Source organism: Peromyscus maniculatus, chromosome 2, assembly GCF_049852395.1.
Source record: "Peromyscus maniculatus bairdii isolate BWxNUB_F1_BW_parent chromosome 2, HU_Pman_BW_mat_3.1, whole genome shotgun sequence".
NCBI classification, from domain to species: Eukaryota; Metazoa; Chordata; class Mammalia; order Rodentia; family Cricetidae; genus Peromyscus; species Peromyscus maniculatus.
The window spans coordinates 127,451,572-127,471,390 of NC_134853.1; the positions used below are offsets into that span (position 1 = coordinate 127,451,572).

Genomic DNA, 19,819 nt, shown 5'->3' on the forward strand with positions numbered 1-19,819 from the left:
ATCCCCTTGCTGTCAGTGTGCTGGGGTCCCAGAAACATGGTAGACATAAGCTTTGGACTAGCTCTGCATAGATCCTTAGCAGCGCCGGCCGAGTCAGCGCCTGGGCAAGGCTCAGGGCCAATCCAGGGCTGCAAGAGAAACCGCAAGCTGAGGGCGGGGTGCAGCCCTCCCGCCCCACCTCCTCCCTACCTTTTCAATTAACACGGACTACCCTGCTGGGCTTCATAGGCCCTCGGAGCCACATAAAGCCCTCCCAGACAAGAAGAGGGACTCAGCAAATATGCAATGAGACAGGATTTTAGATCAGAGCTGGGCTTTCCAGAGCTTTTTCTAAGCCCCAGCAATGGCTGCTCACTAACTACACTGACTAAATCTCAAAGATGCTCTGACTTCTCCAGGCTGGGAGAGCTGGGAGGTTCTCATATCAATAGGGTGCCCAGGTCTGGAAGGGTCCCAGCCCAACGGTATAGAGTTCAGTTCACCCATAGGTGAAAGGGTAGAAGGCCTCACCTTAGTCAGCTGGTCCCCCTCACGCCACAGACAGAAGCCTGAGCAAAGAGTCTCTCCACGTTGATATTCCGGTATCTCGGGGTGTGTGGGCAGTGTGACTGACCTCAGTGCAATGACGTAGGGGTCCCTGGAGGGGAGTCAGAGTGAGAAGGAGTCAGAGATCATCCACAGGAGAAGGTGGGGACCCTGTCCTGTTCCCAGGCATGGATGTATTCCCTCAGGGCCAGCTGTATGGAGGGGGGCGTCTTGAGTTAGCAGCACCAGGTTCAAGCCCCATGTGTCCCCATGGTTCTGTGTGCCTTGGGGTTTTCATTCTTCTGGTCCTTGTCTCCAGAAAAAAGAGATGCATGCTGCAAGTACCAGTCACAAGCTTCCAGGGGGCAGAGGCTAAGGGACAGCCATGTGAAAGGTGCCCTGTCTGCGGCCTTAAGTGCAGCACCCTCAGCCGCAAGCACCACGAACAGCCTTGCTTTTCAGGAGCAGAATAGGCCCTTGCTTCCACAGTGAACCCTACACCCCCACACCACCGCCCCTGGCAGCCTGCAAACCGCTGGTGGGTTCTGAATCCAACCACCAGTGGGCAGCAGAGCTCTGACTCCAAGTTGCTGCTCCTCCTGAAGAGGGAGATGAGGTCTCCCCACCCCTACTGCACCCCTCAGAAAGCAGACACTCACCCATTGTCACAGGGCTTCCGCCTGGAGGCCAGGATCACAAAGTCTTGGGGCTTGGTATTACCACTCAGGGCAGGGCTGATGACGTGGTAGATGGCGTCATCCTCATCTACCTGCTGCACCAGCTCCACACTCCTGTTGGGAGGCCGGAGTCAGGACCCGGGAGCCACGGCAGCTCTCAATGGGAGAACGGCTCTGCCAGGGCCCCGCAGGCTGTAGCCTTCTGAGTTGCCCTGGAATGGGTTCCTCGCCTCTACACAGCTCAGCAGAGCCAGAGGAAGGAAGGGTGGAGGCCCTCTAGGATGCATGCATGCATGAGTACATGCAAGTGCCCGTGCATGTGTGCACACACACACACACATACACACAACAGACACATAGTCATGCACACCAGGGCGGGTATACAGGTACGTGGACACGTATGCATATACAGAGAAATACACAGGTATACATAGACACACGCAAACACACAGGCACACAGACGTGTACTCAAGCAAATACAGGTATACAAACTGAAAGTGTGGGCTGACAACTTGACAGAATCTGGAATCACCTGGGAGATGGACCTCCATTCGTGCCTGTAGGAGAGCCTCTCAATTATATTAATTGCTGTAAGAAGACCCATCTCAACTGTGGGTCACGCCGCTCCTTTGTCATAAAATGGAGAAAGTGAGCTGAGCGCCAGCATGCATACATGGGTCCCGCTCTGTTTTGTTATTGTGGGTGCAGTATGAACAACTGTTCCGAGCGTCTGCTGCTTTGACTTCCCCGCCATAACGAACTGTACCTTGAACCATGAGGCCGAATAAACCCCTTCTCCCTTTCAGTTGCTTTGGTCAGGGTATTTTATCAGAGCAACAGGGAAAAGAAACTCGGACACATATAGACACAGGAACACAAAAGCTACCTCTAAGCATATGCTCACACATGGGCACACATGCACAGGCACACAGGTAGACGCCACTGAACACACAGATCTGACCGCGGGTGCACACACCCCAGGCAGCTCTTAAAGGATTTGGTAGTTGTATGTGCTATCTGGTGAGTCCCCAGTGTGGGCCAGGTGCTGTCCATCTGAGATCTCACTCAGTCTCCCTCCACAGCACCCCTGTGCTGTGGGCATCTCAGTATCCTCACTAAATAGAGGGACTGAGGCTGAGGAATAACCCACCCTGGGCGACAGAGCTCATGAGAAAAGGCTGAGGTGTTCAGCCTGGCTGGTGGCAGAGACATAACAAGCCCAGGCACACACATATATATGTCCAGGTATACAACCATAGATTGACTGATACCCAGACACACAAGGACAGTCACGTGAGGACACAGGACCACATTCACACCTTCCCTTCCTCCCCTCCCCTCTCCCCTCCTTCCCTCCCCTCCTATCCTCTGCTGCACACAGCGCTGGCTTGGAAGCAGGCTAGCTGTGCCAGGCTAGAGAAGTGTGCTGAGGGCTCTTTACCCTTAGGTCATTCATACCCTCAGTGAAGCTTGAGCTGGTCCATACCAGCCCACCTTCTCCAGTTCCTCTCCCTAGCCACCACCCACCACCTCTCAGCTTTCTAGAACATACCACCAGCAGGCCCGGGTGGCCCAGGCACAGCATTTTAAAGAGACACAGTTCGTTCTCCCCCTCTCTCTCTCTCCTTTCCTTCTTGCTCTCGCTCTCTCTCACTCACTCATTCTATCTCTTGATCTGTGTGTGTGTGTGTGTGTGTGTGTGCGCGCGCGCGCGCATAAGTATGAGTGTTTGTGAGTACAAGTATTCACTTAATGGTGCATTGAGAACATGAACAACCTCAGGTATTGGTCATTGCTCTTCACCTGTGTGTGCCTGGCTAACTGGCCCGGGAAGTTCCAGGGAGTCTCCTGTCTCATCTCCCATCGGGAAGAAGAAGCACTGGAGTTGCGAACATGAATGGCATGCCCAGCTTTACATGGCTCCTAGGGGTTCAAATACAAGTTCTCATGCTCGTGGGCAAGTGCTTTACCCACCGAACCCAGCACGACCACGGCTTCGAAGAAAGCTTAGACGAGAAGCCCAGAGAAGCTACAAGCTGTCTGCTGAGGGCAGACTCAGAAAGACGGAGCGGCCTCTGGTGGAAAGTCAGCTGCTGCTGAGCCGCTCCTGAGTTCCCAAGTCCATCCAGCCTCCTAGGGAAGCACATGCAGGCCGGGATCTGAGTGAGCCACGGCATCGGCAGAACAGAGGATGACTTTGAGGATCTTGAACAAACGCCTCTTTAAACGTTAACTTTCCCAACCCCATAAGTTGGCTCAGCGGGTAAGGCACTTTGCCGGTAAGCCTGCTGATCTGAGTTCAGTCCCCGGGACCTAAGAGTTATCGTCTGACCTACATACACACATACACAAATAAATGCCATTTTTAAAAATGTAGGCGCTGGGGAGCTGGCTCAGTGGCTAAGAACACTGGCTCCCTTTTCAGAGGACCTGGGTTCGAGTCCCAGCACCCACATAGCAACTCACAACCATCTGTAAATCCAGTCCCAGAGAATCTAATGCTTTCTTCCAGCCCCCTTGGGCACCAGACACACATGTGGTACACAGACACATATGCAGGCAAAACACTCAATGGGCGATGGTAGTGTACATGTTTAATGCCAGTACTTGGGCAGGGACAAGTGGATCTCTGAGTTCAAGGCCAACCTGGTCTACAGAGTGAGTTCAGGACCAGCCAGGGCTACACAGAAACCTTGTCTTGAAAAACAAAAAACAAAATACTCATCCTCATAAAATTGGAGCCTGTCCTGGAACTCACTCTGTAGCCCAGGCTGGCCTCGAACTCACAGAGATCCGCCTGCCTCTGCCTTCCAAGTGCTGGGATTAAAGGTGTGCGCCCCCCCCCACCACCACCACCCAGCTATAAATAAAACTTTTTAAGAAAAGGGGGAAACGGAGACCCAGAAAAGAAATGACCTGACCAATGTTGCACAGCCATTGAGAACAGATACAGGACTTAAACTCAGGCTTCCACATCCAACTCCAGGCTCAGTCCCTTCCTAGGGCCTCAACATGCCCATGACTTTGACTGTAGCCTGGCATAACTATACCCTATGGTCAGAGCCATCCCTACAGAAGGCCCATGGAACAAAGCATCATGGGGGATGCTTAGCATCAGCAGGCCACCCCCCCCACACACACACACACCTTTCGCCTAGCACTGGCCCCTCACCGGTAATGCTTGTCCCACTCTGGCCTCCGGCGCAGGTCCGAGAGCAGCGTAAAGACCTGGGCAGCGTCCACATGCACCACCATCTCCAAGTGAAAGGACAGGAACTCCTCCTCCAGGATGTACAGGCGGACCTGCGGAGCACAGAGGGTGGCCTCATTCTTGTACCACAGCCCCGGACTATGCCGCTGATGGGCGAGGTCTCCTAGAAGTCAGGGCTGCCACTGACTGGAGAAGTGCTTGAACATCTCTGAGACTTAGTCACAACCCCGTGAAAATGGACCTCTGACAGCTCAGTGCGGACAGACAGAAAACACCTCTTTAAGAGCGGTGGTGGCGCACGCCTTTAATCCCAGCACTCGGGAGGCAGAGGCAGGCGAATCTCTGTGAGTTCGAGGCCAGCCTGGGCTACCAAGTGAGTTCCAGGAAAGGCGCAAAGCTACACAAGAGAAACCCTGTCTCGAAAAACCAAGAAAAAAAAAAAAAAAAAAAAAGAAGCAGTCATCAGGGCTGGAGAAATGGCTCAAAGGTTAAGAGCACTGGCTTCTTTTCCAGAGGACCTGGGTTCGGTTCCCAGTACCCTCACGGCAATTTATAAGCCCACCGCAGTCTGTAGTTCCAGTCCCAGGGGATCTGACACCCTCGTCTGGCTTCCCCTAGGCATATATGTTGTGCACAGACACATACAGGTTAAACACCTATACACATCAAAATAGATAAATAACTTTAAAAAAGAAAAGAAAAAGCAGCCACTGAGGCAACAGGTTTCCAGAGCCTGGCTTCATCCTATTCCCTAATGTTACAGGTAGGGATGTGACTTGTCAAGGGACAGGCAAGAGAGACAGAGCTCACACTGCCCACTGCCCCATCCCCGCAGAGGAAAGGGCTGTGCAAAGCCGTGGCCTCAAGGGTGAGTCGACGGTGGCAGGCAGGACGAAAGGGGCTTCCCGCAGGGCCCTTAGAGACAGTCAGTCATGTTTAACCTGGCGGCTTCATGACCCCCCTGAATTGCTTTGAAGATCCCAATCTGATGCTTGCCACCAGCCAACCTTGGCCACTTGTAAGGGAGAGGAAGATGGCAGGTGGATCACTTACCTCACGGTTCTCCACAGACAGCACCCAGTTGTCCTTGGCCATAAGTGTCTTCAGCGAGGACACGTTGTAATAGCTCAGGTACACCTGGGAAGAGCACACCAACCAATGCTCCCTCCTCCTGCCCCAGGGGTCCCTGGGTAGGGCTGTGCTGATGTGGGGAAAGGAACTGGGCTTTGGGAAAGGGGTCCAGGCTCCCTCAAGCGCTCCACACAGCCCTGAGCAGCCACAACCAGGGCCTCCACTCCCTCTTACAAAACGGGAGACACACATGTTGTGTGTGAACGGCAATCAGGAAAAGCAAAGGGTTTCTTTCCCATGGTCCTGGACCTGTGACTTCCCTCCAAAACCACTCTGGCCAAAGAAAAGGAAAGGAGGCCTGTGGGCTTTGAAACAGGGCTTTACCTGGTTGCTAGGATCCCAGGGCACAGACAGAGCCACTTCCGCCTGCTTACAGGACACCAGGTACTTCCTGAGAGGGAAGAGGACAGCCGGGGTCTCTCAGAGTCCACTGTTCTCAGCAAACATCATTGCCTACTGCACGCCAGGCCCGTGCTGAGCCCAGTGAGGTTGAAGATTCTCCCTGGCAGGGTGACGGGGTACACCGGCACCCAGAAAACAGCATCGGGGAACACATGAGTTCAGCTAGCACCCTAGGCAGTTCACAGGGAACCGGCAAGGGAAAAAGGACCAGGCCCAGGGTCCCCTTCACCCATGCCTCAGTGTTCTCTTTGGGATGGAATCCATGCCATCTCCACCTCTGAGGGGCTTTGCCAGGAGCACGGGCCTTAGCATATGATAAATGTCCTAGAAATGCAGGCTTTTCTTATTAATACAGTGTGTGAGTCTGGATGCATCTACAACACTCTACAGGTTGTTGTTGTTTAAACTTTTTTTTATGATTTCTTTATTTTTATTTCATATGCAGGTGATTGCCTGCATGTATGTCTGGATGAGGGCATTGGATCCCCATGGAACAGGAGTTACAGACAGCTTTGAGCTGCCATATGGGTGTTGGGGGTTGAACCCGGGTCCTCTGGGAGAGTAGCCAGTGCTCTTAACCGCTGAGCCATCTCTCCAGCCCACTCTACAGTTTTATAAGGTACTTGACAGTGGACTCAGACTTGCCAGGTTACACGTTTTGAGCCACTGGGTCTGTGCCCTAAACCTTTCTGGGTTTTGTTTTAGTTCATTTGCTTTGGTTGAGACAGATCTCTCTATGTAGCCCAGGCTGGCCTCGTGGCAATCCTCTACCTCATCCCCACCAAGTGCTGAGACTTGGCCCTTTCATCAAACAGGCCAAACGGGCTTCAGAGTCAATGGGATAAAAACAAGATTTAAAATCCCCCAGATCAAGCCAGGACCAACAGTAGATCTCACTCAACTGTGTGTCCCAAAAACGAGAGACCTAACTCTCTGTCCTCAGTGTCCTGGTGGATGAAAGGGCAGTAAGACGCTTTGTGTGTCAACATTGAAGGCAAATGAGTATGCGATGCAAAGGGCCCGGCCAGAAGACAGAGGCAGAGGACTCCCAAGAGTTCAAGACCAGCCTGAACTACTTAGTGAGTTCCAACCCAGCCTAGGCTATTAAGGCTACAGTGTGAGCTCCTAGCTCTAAATAAAATAAAACAAAAATAAAGGGGATGGGGAGGACAACCCAGTACTGAGCCCAGGAGTACCCAGAAGAAGCTCAAATGTCTGGAGCCAGTGGGTGGAGCCCAGCCCTGAAGCATGTCCTTCCCACTGGCCAGCCCCACTCGCCTGTCCAGGCGGATCTTCTTCCTGGCACTGGCCTCTCGGTATCGCCGTTCCCCCTCCTAGGAAGGAAGCAGGGACAGGTTGTGGTATAGGTGGGATGTCCAGCTAGTCCATAGCTCTGCCATCCCTGTCCTCCGGGGCCAGAGAACCCTACATTCTGTAGAGAAGCCTAGATCTTGCTAGGGCAGTAGGGGTCAAAACGTCCTTCCTAGGAAAGTGCCAGGGCCCCAAGCTGTAGTTTCGCTCCCCATGGAGCCCTTGGTGACCTTGGGTACCCTGGACCTCTTCTGTGCCTCAGTTTTCCCCAATGTAGAAGAGACGTGAAAAGACCTCACAGTGATACCCAGAGCCACATTCACTGAGCACTTGCTGGGAACTAGGCCCTCACGAGGGCTCTGCTTGAGAGCACACCTGCTTTCTGTTCCTGAGTTAATAATCTGTGATTCTCAGTTTACACAGGAGGAAATTGAGGCCCAGAGAGTTTAATGGTTCCCAAGGTCATAGGAGTATGGGGTGGAGCCGGGATCAGAACTCAGAAGACCAGCTTCAGAACTCACCTCCTCCACAGCCTTCCCACAACTCAAAATCACAAAGACAGCAACTGGTCTCCAACAAGCCACAGACGCAGAACCCAGACATCCATGTGCCCTTGCCCCTGTCCCCATAATGCTGACCATCACAATTTCCCAAGGGCTGCAGGGCTTTGCAGGCAGCTGCTTCCCCACAGCCGCATCTTGGTAGGCAGAAGTTGCAGAGCACTAACCACACAGATAAGGACTGAAACTCACAGAAATATGTGTCCAAGAATGTGGCAGGAGTGAGGTCCTACCAGCCCAGGGCTCCCAAGCCAGGGGTCTCTGCAACCCATGGGCTGTTCAGGTCCATGATCCCCCGACATCAGTCAGACCCCCATGGTATGTTGCAGTTTTGGGAGGCAGAGCAGGTACCCAGCTTCATAGGGGAATCCCTGAGTCATGACCAGGACACTCAAATCTGGTTGTACCTCAGTGAAGAGCCAGGGATGGGACTGCCACACACAGAGTGACAAGTGAGGGAATTTGGGGATAGAGCACTTACCCCAGGCTGGGGACGAATCCAGGGCAGCTTCTGAGGCTGGTCATCTTTGTCCAGGACCACAAAGGTCATGAAGGCACTGTTGATATGCCGTCGCTGGGTCTCGGCCTCCTGGCGATAAGCCTCCACGCACACGCCCACCTCCATGCTAAGGTCAAGTGAAGGATGGAGTCAAGTTCAATGCACCTTCCCCAAGTCACACCCTTCCACATCACACACTCACACACTACCACACAAGTACACACACAGGCAAGCCGGTGCACATAGAGTGTGTACACACTCTCCTGCAGTTCTTCCAGCAACCAGACCCAAATCCCACTGGCCTTCAGAATATACCTGTCCTCTTCGGTCATCTCACAGAGCACCTAGTGTGTTCGACACAGTGATGAGTGGACCTGCCCAGCCAGACCTCAGGCTAACAGCCCAGGAAGTCAACAAAGCAAGAAAACAAAGACACCCAAAAGTCACCGCGGGGGCGTGGGGGGGGGTGGCTCAGCAGGAAAGGCGTTTGCTGCCAAGTCTGATGACCCAAGTTTGATCTCAGGGACCTACATAGTCAAAGATAGAAAACTGATTCCCACAAATTGTCTTCTGACTTCCACGTGGGCGCGTTCAGGTATCACACACACACACACACACACACACACACACACACACACACACACACACACACCACTATAAATAAATAAAGGTAATTTCTTAAAAATTAAGTCATTGGAAATTACAAAGGAAGCTAGGCATGCTGGCGTGTGCTAGTAATCTCAATACTAGAATACTAGGGATGCTGAGGCAGGAGGATTGACATGAGCTAAAGGTCAACCTTAAACTCCCAGCTCTGGGGATGCAGAGAAAGAGGTGTTAAATAACTTGGCCAAAGTTGCACAGCCTGTGAGCAGTGGAGCCAAACTTGAACCCAGGCTGCCCTGCTCCAGATTGCTCACCTTTAATGAGCACACAAGTTCTCAGAAATAGCCTTTACTGAAAGCCAGCTGTGGTGAGACTAGACATCAGAACTCATTCCAGAGTGAGAGGTTAGAATCCCTGTTTTAGGACATGGGTAGGAAAGGATCGGGGAAACGTGAGCAAGAAGAGCCCCTGTGACCTGTGCACCCCCAGAGCAACCCTATGATCTGTCTACCCCTCAGATCTCGGTCCTCCAGCCAAGCCGGAGAGAGATGGGGCACACAAGCACAGGGCAGCTTCACAGCTGGCAAGAGGCACAGCACCTATGGAAAACCCCATAGGAAAACCCCAATGCCGCCATTGGACAACAGTGGGAGTCATGGATCGTTCCAGAAGAGGGAATACTAGCTAAACTTGGGCCATGTGAACACTCAGCAGTTCAGACCTCGTCCGCAGGGGAAAGGCTTGGTAGGTCTGCATTAGGTAGTTTCTAGCATCAGGAAGAACCCTCGACCCTCGGTGGCCCAGTTCCACCCACCCCGACCCCTCACCTATGCTTGAAGGCGTTATTCACGATGGCCTTGAGCACCAGACGGTCCCCCACCTGTGACGGGCCTCGGAAATGGAACATCTCGATGGCCTTGAGTGTAGGGTGGGCATGACAGAGCCGGCTGGGAGGAAGAACAGGGAGAGAGACAGAAGATGTGGTCGGTACTGCATCAGGGTGCTTGGGCTAGCCTTCTCCAGTCCTTAGCCCCTAACCCATCCTGGACCTGGTCCTCTGCCCCAGTCCAGGGATGATTCTGCTCCATGCACAGCACTAAAGCTGCTTCCAGCTTAGCATGCTGACGCCACGGTGCAGGGCTAGAAAGGAGCTGAATTTGAGGCCAGAAGAAAGCAAGCGAGAGTATGACCTGAAGCAAACCCCTCCTCCTCCTTCCCTTGGCATATTTGCCTCAGTGTCTATGTCCCCTGAGACCTCGAGGCCCACCCCTCCTGAAAAGCTTCTTGTCACTGGAGACCCCAGTGTGGTGCTCCTCCACCAGGAAGCCTTCCCTGATCATCCAGGCCCTGGATTCCTCAGGTCTCACACTCACAGGCCAGGCTTCTCCAATGTTATTGCTTAGACCCTGTCTCGAACTTACCTTCAGAGAAGAGGTGGCCTGAGCTGGTCTCTAAGAATGGAAACTAGCCTAGTGGAGGAGGGTGGCTGAGGGGAGGGCTGAGAGGACAGCCAAGACAAAGCCATGGAGGCACACGGGTGTGGACAATGACCAATGGTTATCACAACTACCTTTTTTTAATCCCTGACAACTGAGTGCCATGAACTCCGGTCCACTAGAAAGAGGGACTGGTGCATGGTGGCGTTATGGTGGGGCTGGGCAGTGTGCTGAATGGTGGGAAGTCACACAGGAGCAAAATTAGGGGCTGGAAAAGTTGGGGGGGGGCAGAGCCTGAAGGAGCAGTCACCGGCTGAGTGCAGGCAGAGCCAGATCCAGGGAGGCTTCCAAGTCCAGTCTGGTGGGGAGATTCCCAGTGGCTACAAGGAATGTGGCCAGGGGTGGGGAGAAGGAGGCAAGGCCAGCTCGAATGGCTAAAGAAATGGCTCCTCTCTGGCTCGATAGGTGTGAAAATCCAGCGCTATCCTCACAGAACACCCAAGCTTCTAGAGACTTGAGTCTTGCCTTAGTAAGGGTTTCTCTTGCCAAGGAAACAACCTCTGGAAAAAGCAGAGAAGACACAAACAGCGGCTGTCTCACCTGGCTGCGATGGTGGCCACGTTCTCCATCCAGGCCATGATCTGGCCCCCAAAGGTATTGCCCTGATGGTTGGCATGAGGAGGCAGCACCAGTTCCACGCTCTCCACTCGGGTCCTCTCTGCTGGCACCATATTGCTGCAGTCCTTGTCTAGATCTGGTCAGGGAACATGGCAGGGAGGTGAGAAGATCCCTAAGGACAGACTGTCCGTGGCAGCCCCAAGACACGGACCCCCACCCTGGAGCATTAATTTAATATCACCAAGTGATTGCAAGGCCTAGAATGGCCCTGGGTAAAGGATGGAAGGACACGGGAGGAGGGACATAAGCCTGCCACAGGGCAGCAGACAGAGCACGGCTGTGAGATGAGGCACACCTGAGCCAGCCCCTGCCCCACCCAACACAGGCTGTGTGACCGCGGATGCATCAAGCAAACTGCTGGATCTCAGACACACATCTGTAAGGAGCAAGTGTCAGCCTCAGCTGGACGGGACTGGGTGTCAGTGAGGGATGGTTGTGACTGTCATGTGCTCAGCTCACAGTCAGTGGCTACGTTTTCAGGATGGCCCTTGCTGCCTCCTACCCTGACCAGTCCCTGTTCCTTGCAGGAGTGGCATTAGGACACCCAGGGCAGGAGAAGCCAATGAACAAATGGGTCTTCAGGGGTTCAGGGAGCCGATGCCAAGGTGGCCAACTGAAGCAAGGTGCTGTCCCGTGTCTCCAGAATCCTGAGAGAGTCCTCTGCACAGCACCCAGCAGAGAGACAACCTTCACTTGGGTGAAAGGCCTGGTGGGATGTCCCAGGAAAGGCAGGACAGGGAAGCAGAAGCTGAGAATGACGTAAGCCCAAGTCTGGAGGAGGTGCTGGCAGGCGCCAAGGCCTTTGGGTAGGCTTAGGGGAGGACTCGGACCCTGGGTCTGTGAGGCGTGGACGCCAGGCAGAGGTATCTAGACTGACCCTTGGAGGCAGGCTGTCGGGACAGCAGTATGGTGATATTTTATTTGTATTCAAATGTTATTTGTATGTTAATAAATAAAGTTGCCCGGGGGTCAGAGCTATTAGCAAGCCATAGGAAAGCAGGGCAGTGGTGGCGTATGCTTGTAATCCCAGCACTTGGTAGGCAGAGCTAGGTAAGTCTCTGTGTGTTCAGGGATACAGCCAACATTGGAGACACACGCCTTTAATCTCAGTACCAATCATAGAAAACCTGGAGGTCTATACAGACAGGCCGTGACGAGGCGGTCATGTGATTGGGTTTACAACCAATGAGAAGGCAGAACAGAAACACTATAAAAGGAAAGACACACAGGAAGTAGCTCTGGTTTGGAGAGGTAGGACCACCGCAGGAGGAAGGGTAAGGTTTTAGCTCTTAGCTCTGACCTCTTGGCTTTCTTCTTTGCATTGGTTCTGTGTTTCTTTTTTTCTTTTTTCTTTTTTTTTGGTTTTTTGAGACAGGGTTTCTCTGTGTAGCTTTGCGCCTTTTCCTGGAACTCACTTGGTAGCCCAGGCTGGCCTTGAACTCACAGAGATCCGCCTGGCTCTGCCTCCCGAGTGCCGGGATGGTTCTGTGTTTCTTATTTGATAAGACGGTTGGTTACATCTACACAGCAGGGGTTTGGGAGGGCTGTGACGGGATGGACAGATCCACAGGACCAAACCAACTAGGAGAGCGGTTTCCTCTGGCATCCCCCAAGCCCAGCACAACAGGACTTAGGGAGCTCAGAGCTCAGCGCGCAGTCAGTGAGTTCCATATGCTCGCTCCCCATTTTGGCAAACAACAATTACCCGGTTTGTGGGTTTTGTTGTTTACAGTGGTGGGACTTGAACATGGGGCCATGTGCACGTTAGTCAAATACTCTTCCAGAACCTCTGTGTGTTGTATTTATTTTTTTAGACAAGGTCTCTCCTTGTAGGTCTGACTGGGCTAGAAGTCAATATACAGAACAGGCTGGCCTTAAGCTTGTGGTGATCCTCCTGCCTCTGCCTCCCAAGTGCTGAGATTATAGGGATGTGACACCTTGTCTGGCTCTTCTTTGGTTTTGTTTTGTTAATTTATTATTATTGTGATGATGATGATGATGGGGGGTGCTTTTTGCCACAGAGTGCATTTGAAAGCCAAAGGACAATGTTGTGAGGTCGGCTCTCTCCTTTCACCTTTAAGTAGGTTCTGGGAATTGAACCCGGGTTGTCAAGCTTGCACAGCAAGTTTCTTTATGTGCTGAGCCATCTCACAGATCCTCTCTTGGGGTTTTTGAATGGGATCTTTTTTTTTTTTTTTTTTTTTTTTTTTTTTTTTTTTTTTTTTTTTTTTTTTTTTTTTGGTTTTTCGAGACAGGGTTTCTCTGTGTAGCTTTGCGCCTTTCCTGGAACTCACTTTGGAGACCAGGCTGGCCTTGAACTCACAGGGATCCTCCTGGCTCTGCCTCCCGAGTGCTGGGATTAAAGGCGTGCGCCGCCGCCACCCGGCTTGAATGGGATCTTAATCTGCAGCCAGACTAGCCAGAAACTCACTATAGAGCTCAGGAAGAAACTCATAGGGTGTTCCTGTCTCCAGCCTTCCAAGTGCTAGAATTACAGGAATAAGTCACCACACCAGGCGTTCTTGCAGGTATTTTGAGGGGAGGGAGGTGTTGAGGGGGATAAGATGGGGTTTCATGTGGTATAGCCAGGCTGGTCTTCAACTCCTGATCCTGCTGCCTCAGCCTCCTGTGTCGTGTCCCTGCTGGAATTGCCACTATGAACCACTATGCTCAGCCAACACTCAGTTTTTGTTTGTTTATTTTGAGACAGGATCTCACTACATATCCCAGGGTGGCCTTGAACCTCATATGTCATCAAGGCTGGCCTCTAACCATGGTCCTCCTGCTTCAGTCTCCAGAATGCTAAGATTACTGGTGTGTGTCACTTGGCTCAGCCAAATAACCTCTTATTTGTCTGAAATGGGCTCTTTCAACTTTAGAATCAAGGAAGACCTCACATAAGACCAGGGAGCTGGATGAAGAACCCGAGGTTCCTGTTTCTACACCCAGGGCCTTCGTCCTCTGTAGAACACCTTCCTCACCTCGCCACCTGCCAAAATCCCACCCAGTCCAAGGCAGATCATCCCGTACCAACAGAGAACAATCATCAAGAGAGATTTTTATAAAGAAAAAAAATCAACATCAAGATACAGAACAATGTGTCCTATGTGTTCCCTTAGGGCTGAAAACAGGGACTAAATAACACACATGTGACGGGGAGCACCCCTAGAAAGATATTCAAAACCAGGAGGCCGTCTTTGCCTCAAGGGAGATGACCTGGGCTCTGGGATGGAGGGAGCCTTGCTTCTCACTTTTTTATTTTTCTTGGGGGGAAAAGAAAACACACACAGACACCTGTACACAGACACTTTTTAAAATTCCTACAAGTCTTCAAAGACTAGCCCAACACTACCTTCCCACACTATCATCCCACACATCTCCAGAGGCCCAGATGCACTGTGTGTGACGGGGATTCCAACAGGACCCACCCACTCCACCTCCCCTGCTTCCGGGCTGTGAGGGAACAGCCCCAGCATCTGCCTCCCCTGGAAGAGGTCTGGAGGCCAAGGAGGCCAGAGGAGCCTGAGGCCACCAGGGACAGAGGTCCACAGGGGATCTCTTCCTCCTTCCACTCAAAGGGAGTTGGAGGACACCGGCTGTCCTCCTGCGTACACCCAGCTCCCGTCTTGTGCACACAGCCACACTCACCGTCCTGGATGGCACAGTGGCTCAGGAGGTCCTTGATGGTGTCGGCATAGACCAGGCGCATGCGCCGGCGCTCAGCCGCCACCCCGTGCTCCGTCTTCTCCTCCTCTGTCAATGGTATGACCTGCTTCAGCTTCACCTGTTGGCCAAGAGACAGGGGGGACAAGTTTCCTAAGAGCGCAGTGGCCTGATGCCTGAAGCTGGTACCTAATGGGTCTGGACTGCTGGGGAGTTGGAGGGGGGGGCGCTCCAGAGATCTCTCCCCTCTCTGCCCACCTTCCTGTCCCCATTGTAAGCCAGCAGGGCATATCTTGGACAAGGGCCCAGAAAATAGAGGGATCTGTTTAGAACATAGTGTTGCGAAGATTCCTCCTGTTTAAATGTGCAGGAAGAGATGGGAAAGGGAGGAGAAGGTACCTGGGTCGGATCGTCCCACTGGGGGTGGGGTATGGCAGGTATAACTGGGCAGCTGGGAGAGCCATCTACCTTGGAGAGCTCCCGGTGGGCCACAAAGGTGGCCAGGGCCTTGCACACATTCCACTGCTTCTCAGAGCACAGGTCCTCAGAGACCACCTGGATGCCCACCTAGAGAGGGGGAGGGGGTGGAAAGGATGCTGAGTAATCAAGACCTGCAGCTTGGTGAGACTAAAGAGCCACCAGGCTGGGCCTCTGGAGTTTCCCTGTCACCTATCAGGTGTGGAACACCAGTTAGTTCTGACCTTCCCTTGGTTCCCTGGAAAACCTTGGGCAATGCACTTGCCTTCTCTGAGTCTGTTTCCTCGTCTATAGAATGGGCGTGGGGTCACAGCTACCCTGGAGGGATTACTGAAAGGGTTAAATACTGTTAATACTGAAAGGACAGATTTGTGGGATGCCTGGGGAGTAACTGGGCGTCTGTGTGCTGCCCAGAAGCACAGTCAGGACCCTGTTACCCCAGCCTCTGTGGCTCTCAGGAATCAGTGGCTCACTAGGTAACGTTGCAGGACCTAAATAAAGTCCGGGAGAAGAAATGAAGTCCTCAGTAGCTCACAAAGCCTGTACATCATCGCACCACCCTCCCACTAAACCTTCAGTGCCCTGAGAGCAGGAGCCATGGGCCCATTGTACAGATGTGGGGACAGAGGCCACTGAGGTGAGCTAACAGGCAAAAGCCCGGGCTCTCCCATTGCAGCACCATGACCAGATACGGTACTGCCCTGCCCAAACCTTCACGACCTGCTACTGAATGTGCCTGGCCAGTAGAAGCCGTGAGCAAGCCCGCTCCCCTTCCTGGCCTCCATGAGTCCTCCAGCACTATGGGATGGTAGCAAAGAAAGCCTTCCAGTCCTCCTTCCCCAGCCAGCCATTTTGGAACTCTAGTCAGGGCCCTACAGGGTGAGGGGTCTTGGGTTGAGTGGAACGGAAGGGCCATCCCACCCCCAGCAGGGCCAGCCACACACACCTCCATGCTGGAGTTGAAGGCCCGGTTCACCTTGGCCTTGATATTCACCACTTGGCCGACACTGTGGAAAGGAAATCAGGGTGAGGACTGGGGCCTCAGACGCCAAGCACTTCAGAGATGGCGGTTAACAAAAGCCCTTCAGGACTCCCAGAACATATGCACGTCTGCAATGTCACCAAGCCGGGGGACAACAGGAGCGCTCCCCACAGCTGGAGACATCAGAGCGCCTGATTTTATGCTTCTCGATCCCTCCTGCCCCACTGTCCAGGAGCTGTATGGCCTCTTTTTGCCCTACAGTCCCCTCCCTGGGGCAGCGCCCCTACCCCCACAGTGTCCAGAGCCCACCTTCCAACACTCCTTCTGGAGTGTGACCTCTGCCTCCCCAGCCCTTAAACCTACCTGGGCCAAAGCCCCTGGCTTTTGCTCTCTCTTCCATTTCATGTCTGTGGTTCCTGAAAGCCAGGGCCTGTGCAGAGCAGCCACGTGCTGGACTGTGAGTCACATCCCAACCCAGGGATCATGCGTTTTGCTCACCAACATACCAAGCACGGGCAGCAGGGTGAGACCTCCAGAAACAGTGGCCGACTGAGTTAACAAATCCACATTTACCAAATGCTTGCCAAGTGCCAATGGCGGGAACGAGGAGGGGACAGGGAAATGGGACACTTCAAGGTGCTATGTGTGCATTTCCACATTTGAATCTCTAACTTGGAGATGGGTTTAGAGGAGGCTGAACATCAGAGAGGTTAAGTCATTTGTCCAAGGTCACCCAGCTAACAAGGTCTCCCAACTAATGCCAAACAGGGCCAGGATTCTAGACAGGCTGTGTTGGCTGAACCAGCCCAGTTCTTCCCAGCTGTAGCCTGTCCCAGGAACATTCCACATGCCCACATAAATCTCTGGGGAGCCACCTAGCCTGCCCTGTGCCTGACTAGAGGCAGCAGAGCATGCCCAGCTGATGGGCTATGGGGATGGAGAGGGCAAAGGGCTGGGAAGCTGGCCCCATTCAACCACTGTGACCTCCAGAAGTCCTTTTGCCTCTCTTCACCTTGGCTCATGAACAGGCAGAGTGCACTGCCCCCCCCTACCAAAGCCAAGCGGCGTGCCAGTCACAAGGCCATAGTGTGGCCACACAAGACTAGGTTGGTCATGTTCTGCTTCAACTGTCACCCCACCAGTTGGTGACCTGGGGCAGGTCACCTCACTTCTCTGAGCCTGCCTCCTTGTATGTACAGCTCTGGGAATGCAGCGGGACTGCCTATGCCTCCAAGGCCCAGTGAGAGGTAGGGTGACTCAACCCAGCACCCAGCCGGTCAGTTCAGGGGCTCTGTGAGTGACTTCTGCTCACAGTGCTGGAAAGTCATCTCTGTTAATGTTTTCAGCAAATACTGACACTCGGGCAGCAAAGTGTCATCTGCAAAATGTGTTTTTGCATGCCTTTACCCACATGTAGATAAAGCAAGGCAGCAGCAACTAATCGGATCCTAGCAACAGTGGCATGCCCTAATATCCATGTGCTTGGAAATTTTCACAATCGAAAGTGAGGAAAGAGCTAGGCGGTGGTGGCACACATCTTTGATCCCAGCACTCGGAAGGCAGAGGCAGGCAGATCTCTGTGAGTTCAAGGCCAGCCTGGTCTACAGAGCAAATTCCAAGACAGCTAGGACTACACAGAAAAATCCTGTCTCAAAAAAACAAAGAAAAAGGTAAAAGTGAAAAGAGAGAGCTGGAATAATGATGTAGAGGTTAAGAGCACTGGCTGCTCTTGCACAGGACCCAGGTTCAATTCCAGCACCTACAGGGTGGCTCACAACCACCTGTAACTCCAGTTCCAGGGAATCTGATGCCCTCTTCTGGCCTCTGTGAACACGGCACACATGTGGTACACAGACACACAGGCAGGCAAAAACACCCACACACATAAAGTTAGAAGTTTAAAAATGATGCACGCCTTTAATCCCAGCAATCGGGAGGCAGAGCCAGGCAGATCTCTGTGAGTTCAAGACCAGCCTGGTCTACAGAGCGAGATTCAGGACAGGCACCAAAACTACATGGAGAAACCCTGTCTCGGGGAAAAAAAAAAAAAAAAAAAAAAGTTTAAAAAGGGATAAATTTTATTATAAGCTCCTCTCTTCTCCTCTACCTCAATACTGGAGATTGAACCTAGGGCCTCAGGCAAATGCTCTACCACTAAAGTGAACCCCCAGCTTCCTTTTTACTTCAATTTTAAGACAGGATCTCATTAAGATGCCCAGGCCGGCCTTGAACTTACTCTGTAGCTCATGCTGGTCTTGAATTCATGATCAATTCATGATCCTCCCACCCTAGGCTCCAGCATAGCTGGAGTTATAGGCTTGTGCCACCAGGCCGGGCACAGTCTTTCATTGTTAAACCCTGATTTACCTAATTTTGAACTAAGCTTCATCATGGCTTTGTGCCTATAGGAGACATCACGGTATGTGTAGGGATTGAGCCCAGTCAGGGTTGCAGGCACCCATCGGGGGTCTGGGAATAGATTCCCCAAGGGACTAGGGGATTGGTGATTTAAAGCTGACATATTTTTCTGTGGTGATAGAAGAGCTGAGAGGGCTGGAGAGACGGAACAACGGTTAACTGCACACACTGCCGTAGTTAGGGATCTGAGTTCAGTTCCCAGCACCCACGTCCAGTGGCTCACAACCACCTATAAACTCAGCTCCAGGAATCGAATCCTTCTGGTCTCCACCGGCATCTTACACACACACACACACACACACACACACACACACACACACACACACACACACACTCAGTGTTGATTTGCAAACTGGTGGGGAGAAATAATTGGTCATTTTTCAGGTATGGTAGTCATGTGGAAGTTGTTTAAAATTAGTTCTTACTCCTTACAGATATGTTTGGAAATATTTTGCTTTGTCTTGTATTGTTTGGGACGGGGTCTCATTATGTACCCCAGGCTGACCTTGAACTCATGATTCTCCTGCCTCAGCTCCTGAGTAGTGGTATTACAGGTGTGTGTGGGGGGGTCCCTTAACATGTTTTTGGTAATTTTTATTTAATTAAATTAGTATATTTATTTGGAAGTTATGTTTGAAACAGGGTTTTATTATGTTATATAAACCAAGGGGGGGGGCGGTTAATCACACAATGCCCCTGTCTCAGCCTCTCAAATGCTAAGACTATAGATGTGTACCACCATGCCTGGCTTGAAATATTTTTAAATGACGAAAAACAAAAGAAACAAATGGAAACCTGCCACTGCCCTCAGGTGCTGCCAGGCCTAGCCTGGCCATGGGCATGTTCTAGGCTCTCTGCAGTGTGCCCTCCTCCTGTGCCCCTCTGCCCAGACTCACTGTCACCTCTGGTTCCTGCAGCAGGATCACCCCCCCACATATGCACCCTAGCCCTCTCCATGCTTTCCAAAGAAGAGAACCCAAATCAGCAGCGGGGTCCAGAGCAGACCCAGATGTAGTGGGTAGCCATTCCAGCTTTGATCTGGAAGTTCCAACCCCCATTGAGGCTTCGGTAACTGTCACACCTACAAGGCGGGGACGAGAGAGAGGACACTAAAGACCCAGAAATACAGATAGGCAGGCACTTTTGGTTCCTGGACCCTGGACGCTGGAGGTAGACCAAGCAGAGTTCTCCAGAGAACACTACCGGACTGTGCTACACCTCTCCCAGACCCTGTTACCTATCC

The 19,819-nt window shown here is 52.4% G+C and overlaps 1 protein-coding gene across 4 annotated transcripts in view; it reads right to left on the reverse strand.

Moving 5' to 3' along the window:
- The window catches only part of Acot11 (acyl-CoA thioesterase 11), a 58,640-nt gene that overhangs the window by 4,369 nt on the left and 34,452 nt on the right, over positions 1-19,819 (reverse strand). For all 4 annotated transcript variants that reach the window (XM_076564644.1, XM_076564645.1, XM_015996453.3 and 1 more), the window contains exons 4-15: positions 16,123-16,183; positions 15,168-15,266; positions 14,685-14,820; positions 10,959-11,112; positions 9,750-9,869; positions 8,299-8,443; positions 7,225-7,280; positions 5,869-5,935; positions 5,467-5,550; positions 4,375-4,505; positions 1,185-1,316; positions 511-637 (exon numbers count right to left, since the gene is read on the reverse strand). In XM_076564644.1, coding sequence (XP_076420759.1) covers positions 511-637; positions 1,185-1,316; positions 4,375-4,505; positions 5,467-5,550; positions 5,869-5,935; positions 7,225-7,280; positions 8,299-8,443; positions 9,750-9,869; positions 10,959-11,112; positions 14,685-14,820; positions 15,168-15,266; positions 16,123-16,183 — 1,312 coding nt within the window. The remainder of the gene's footprint in view (positions 1-510; positions 638-1,184; positions 1,317-4,374; positions 4,506-5,466; positions 5,551-5,868; positions 5,936-7,224; positions 7,281-8,298; positions 8,444-9,749; positions 9,870-10,958; positions 11,113-14,684; positions 14,821-15,167; positions 15,267-16,122; positions 16,184-19,819) is intronic.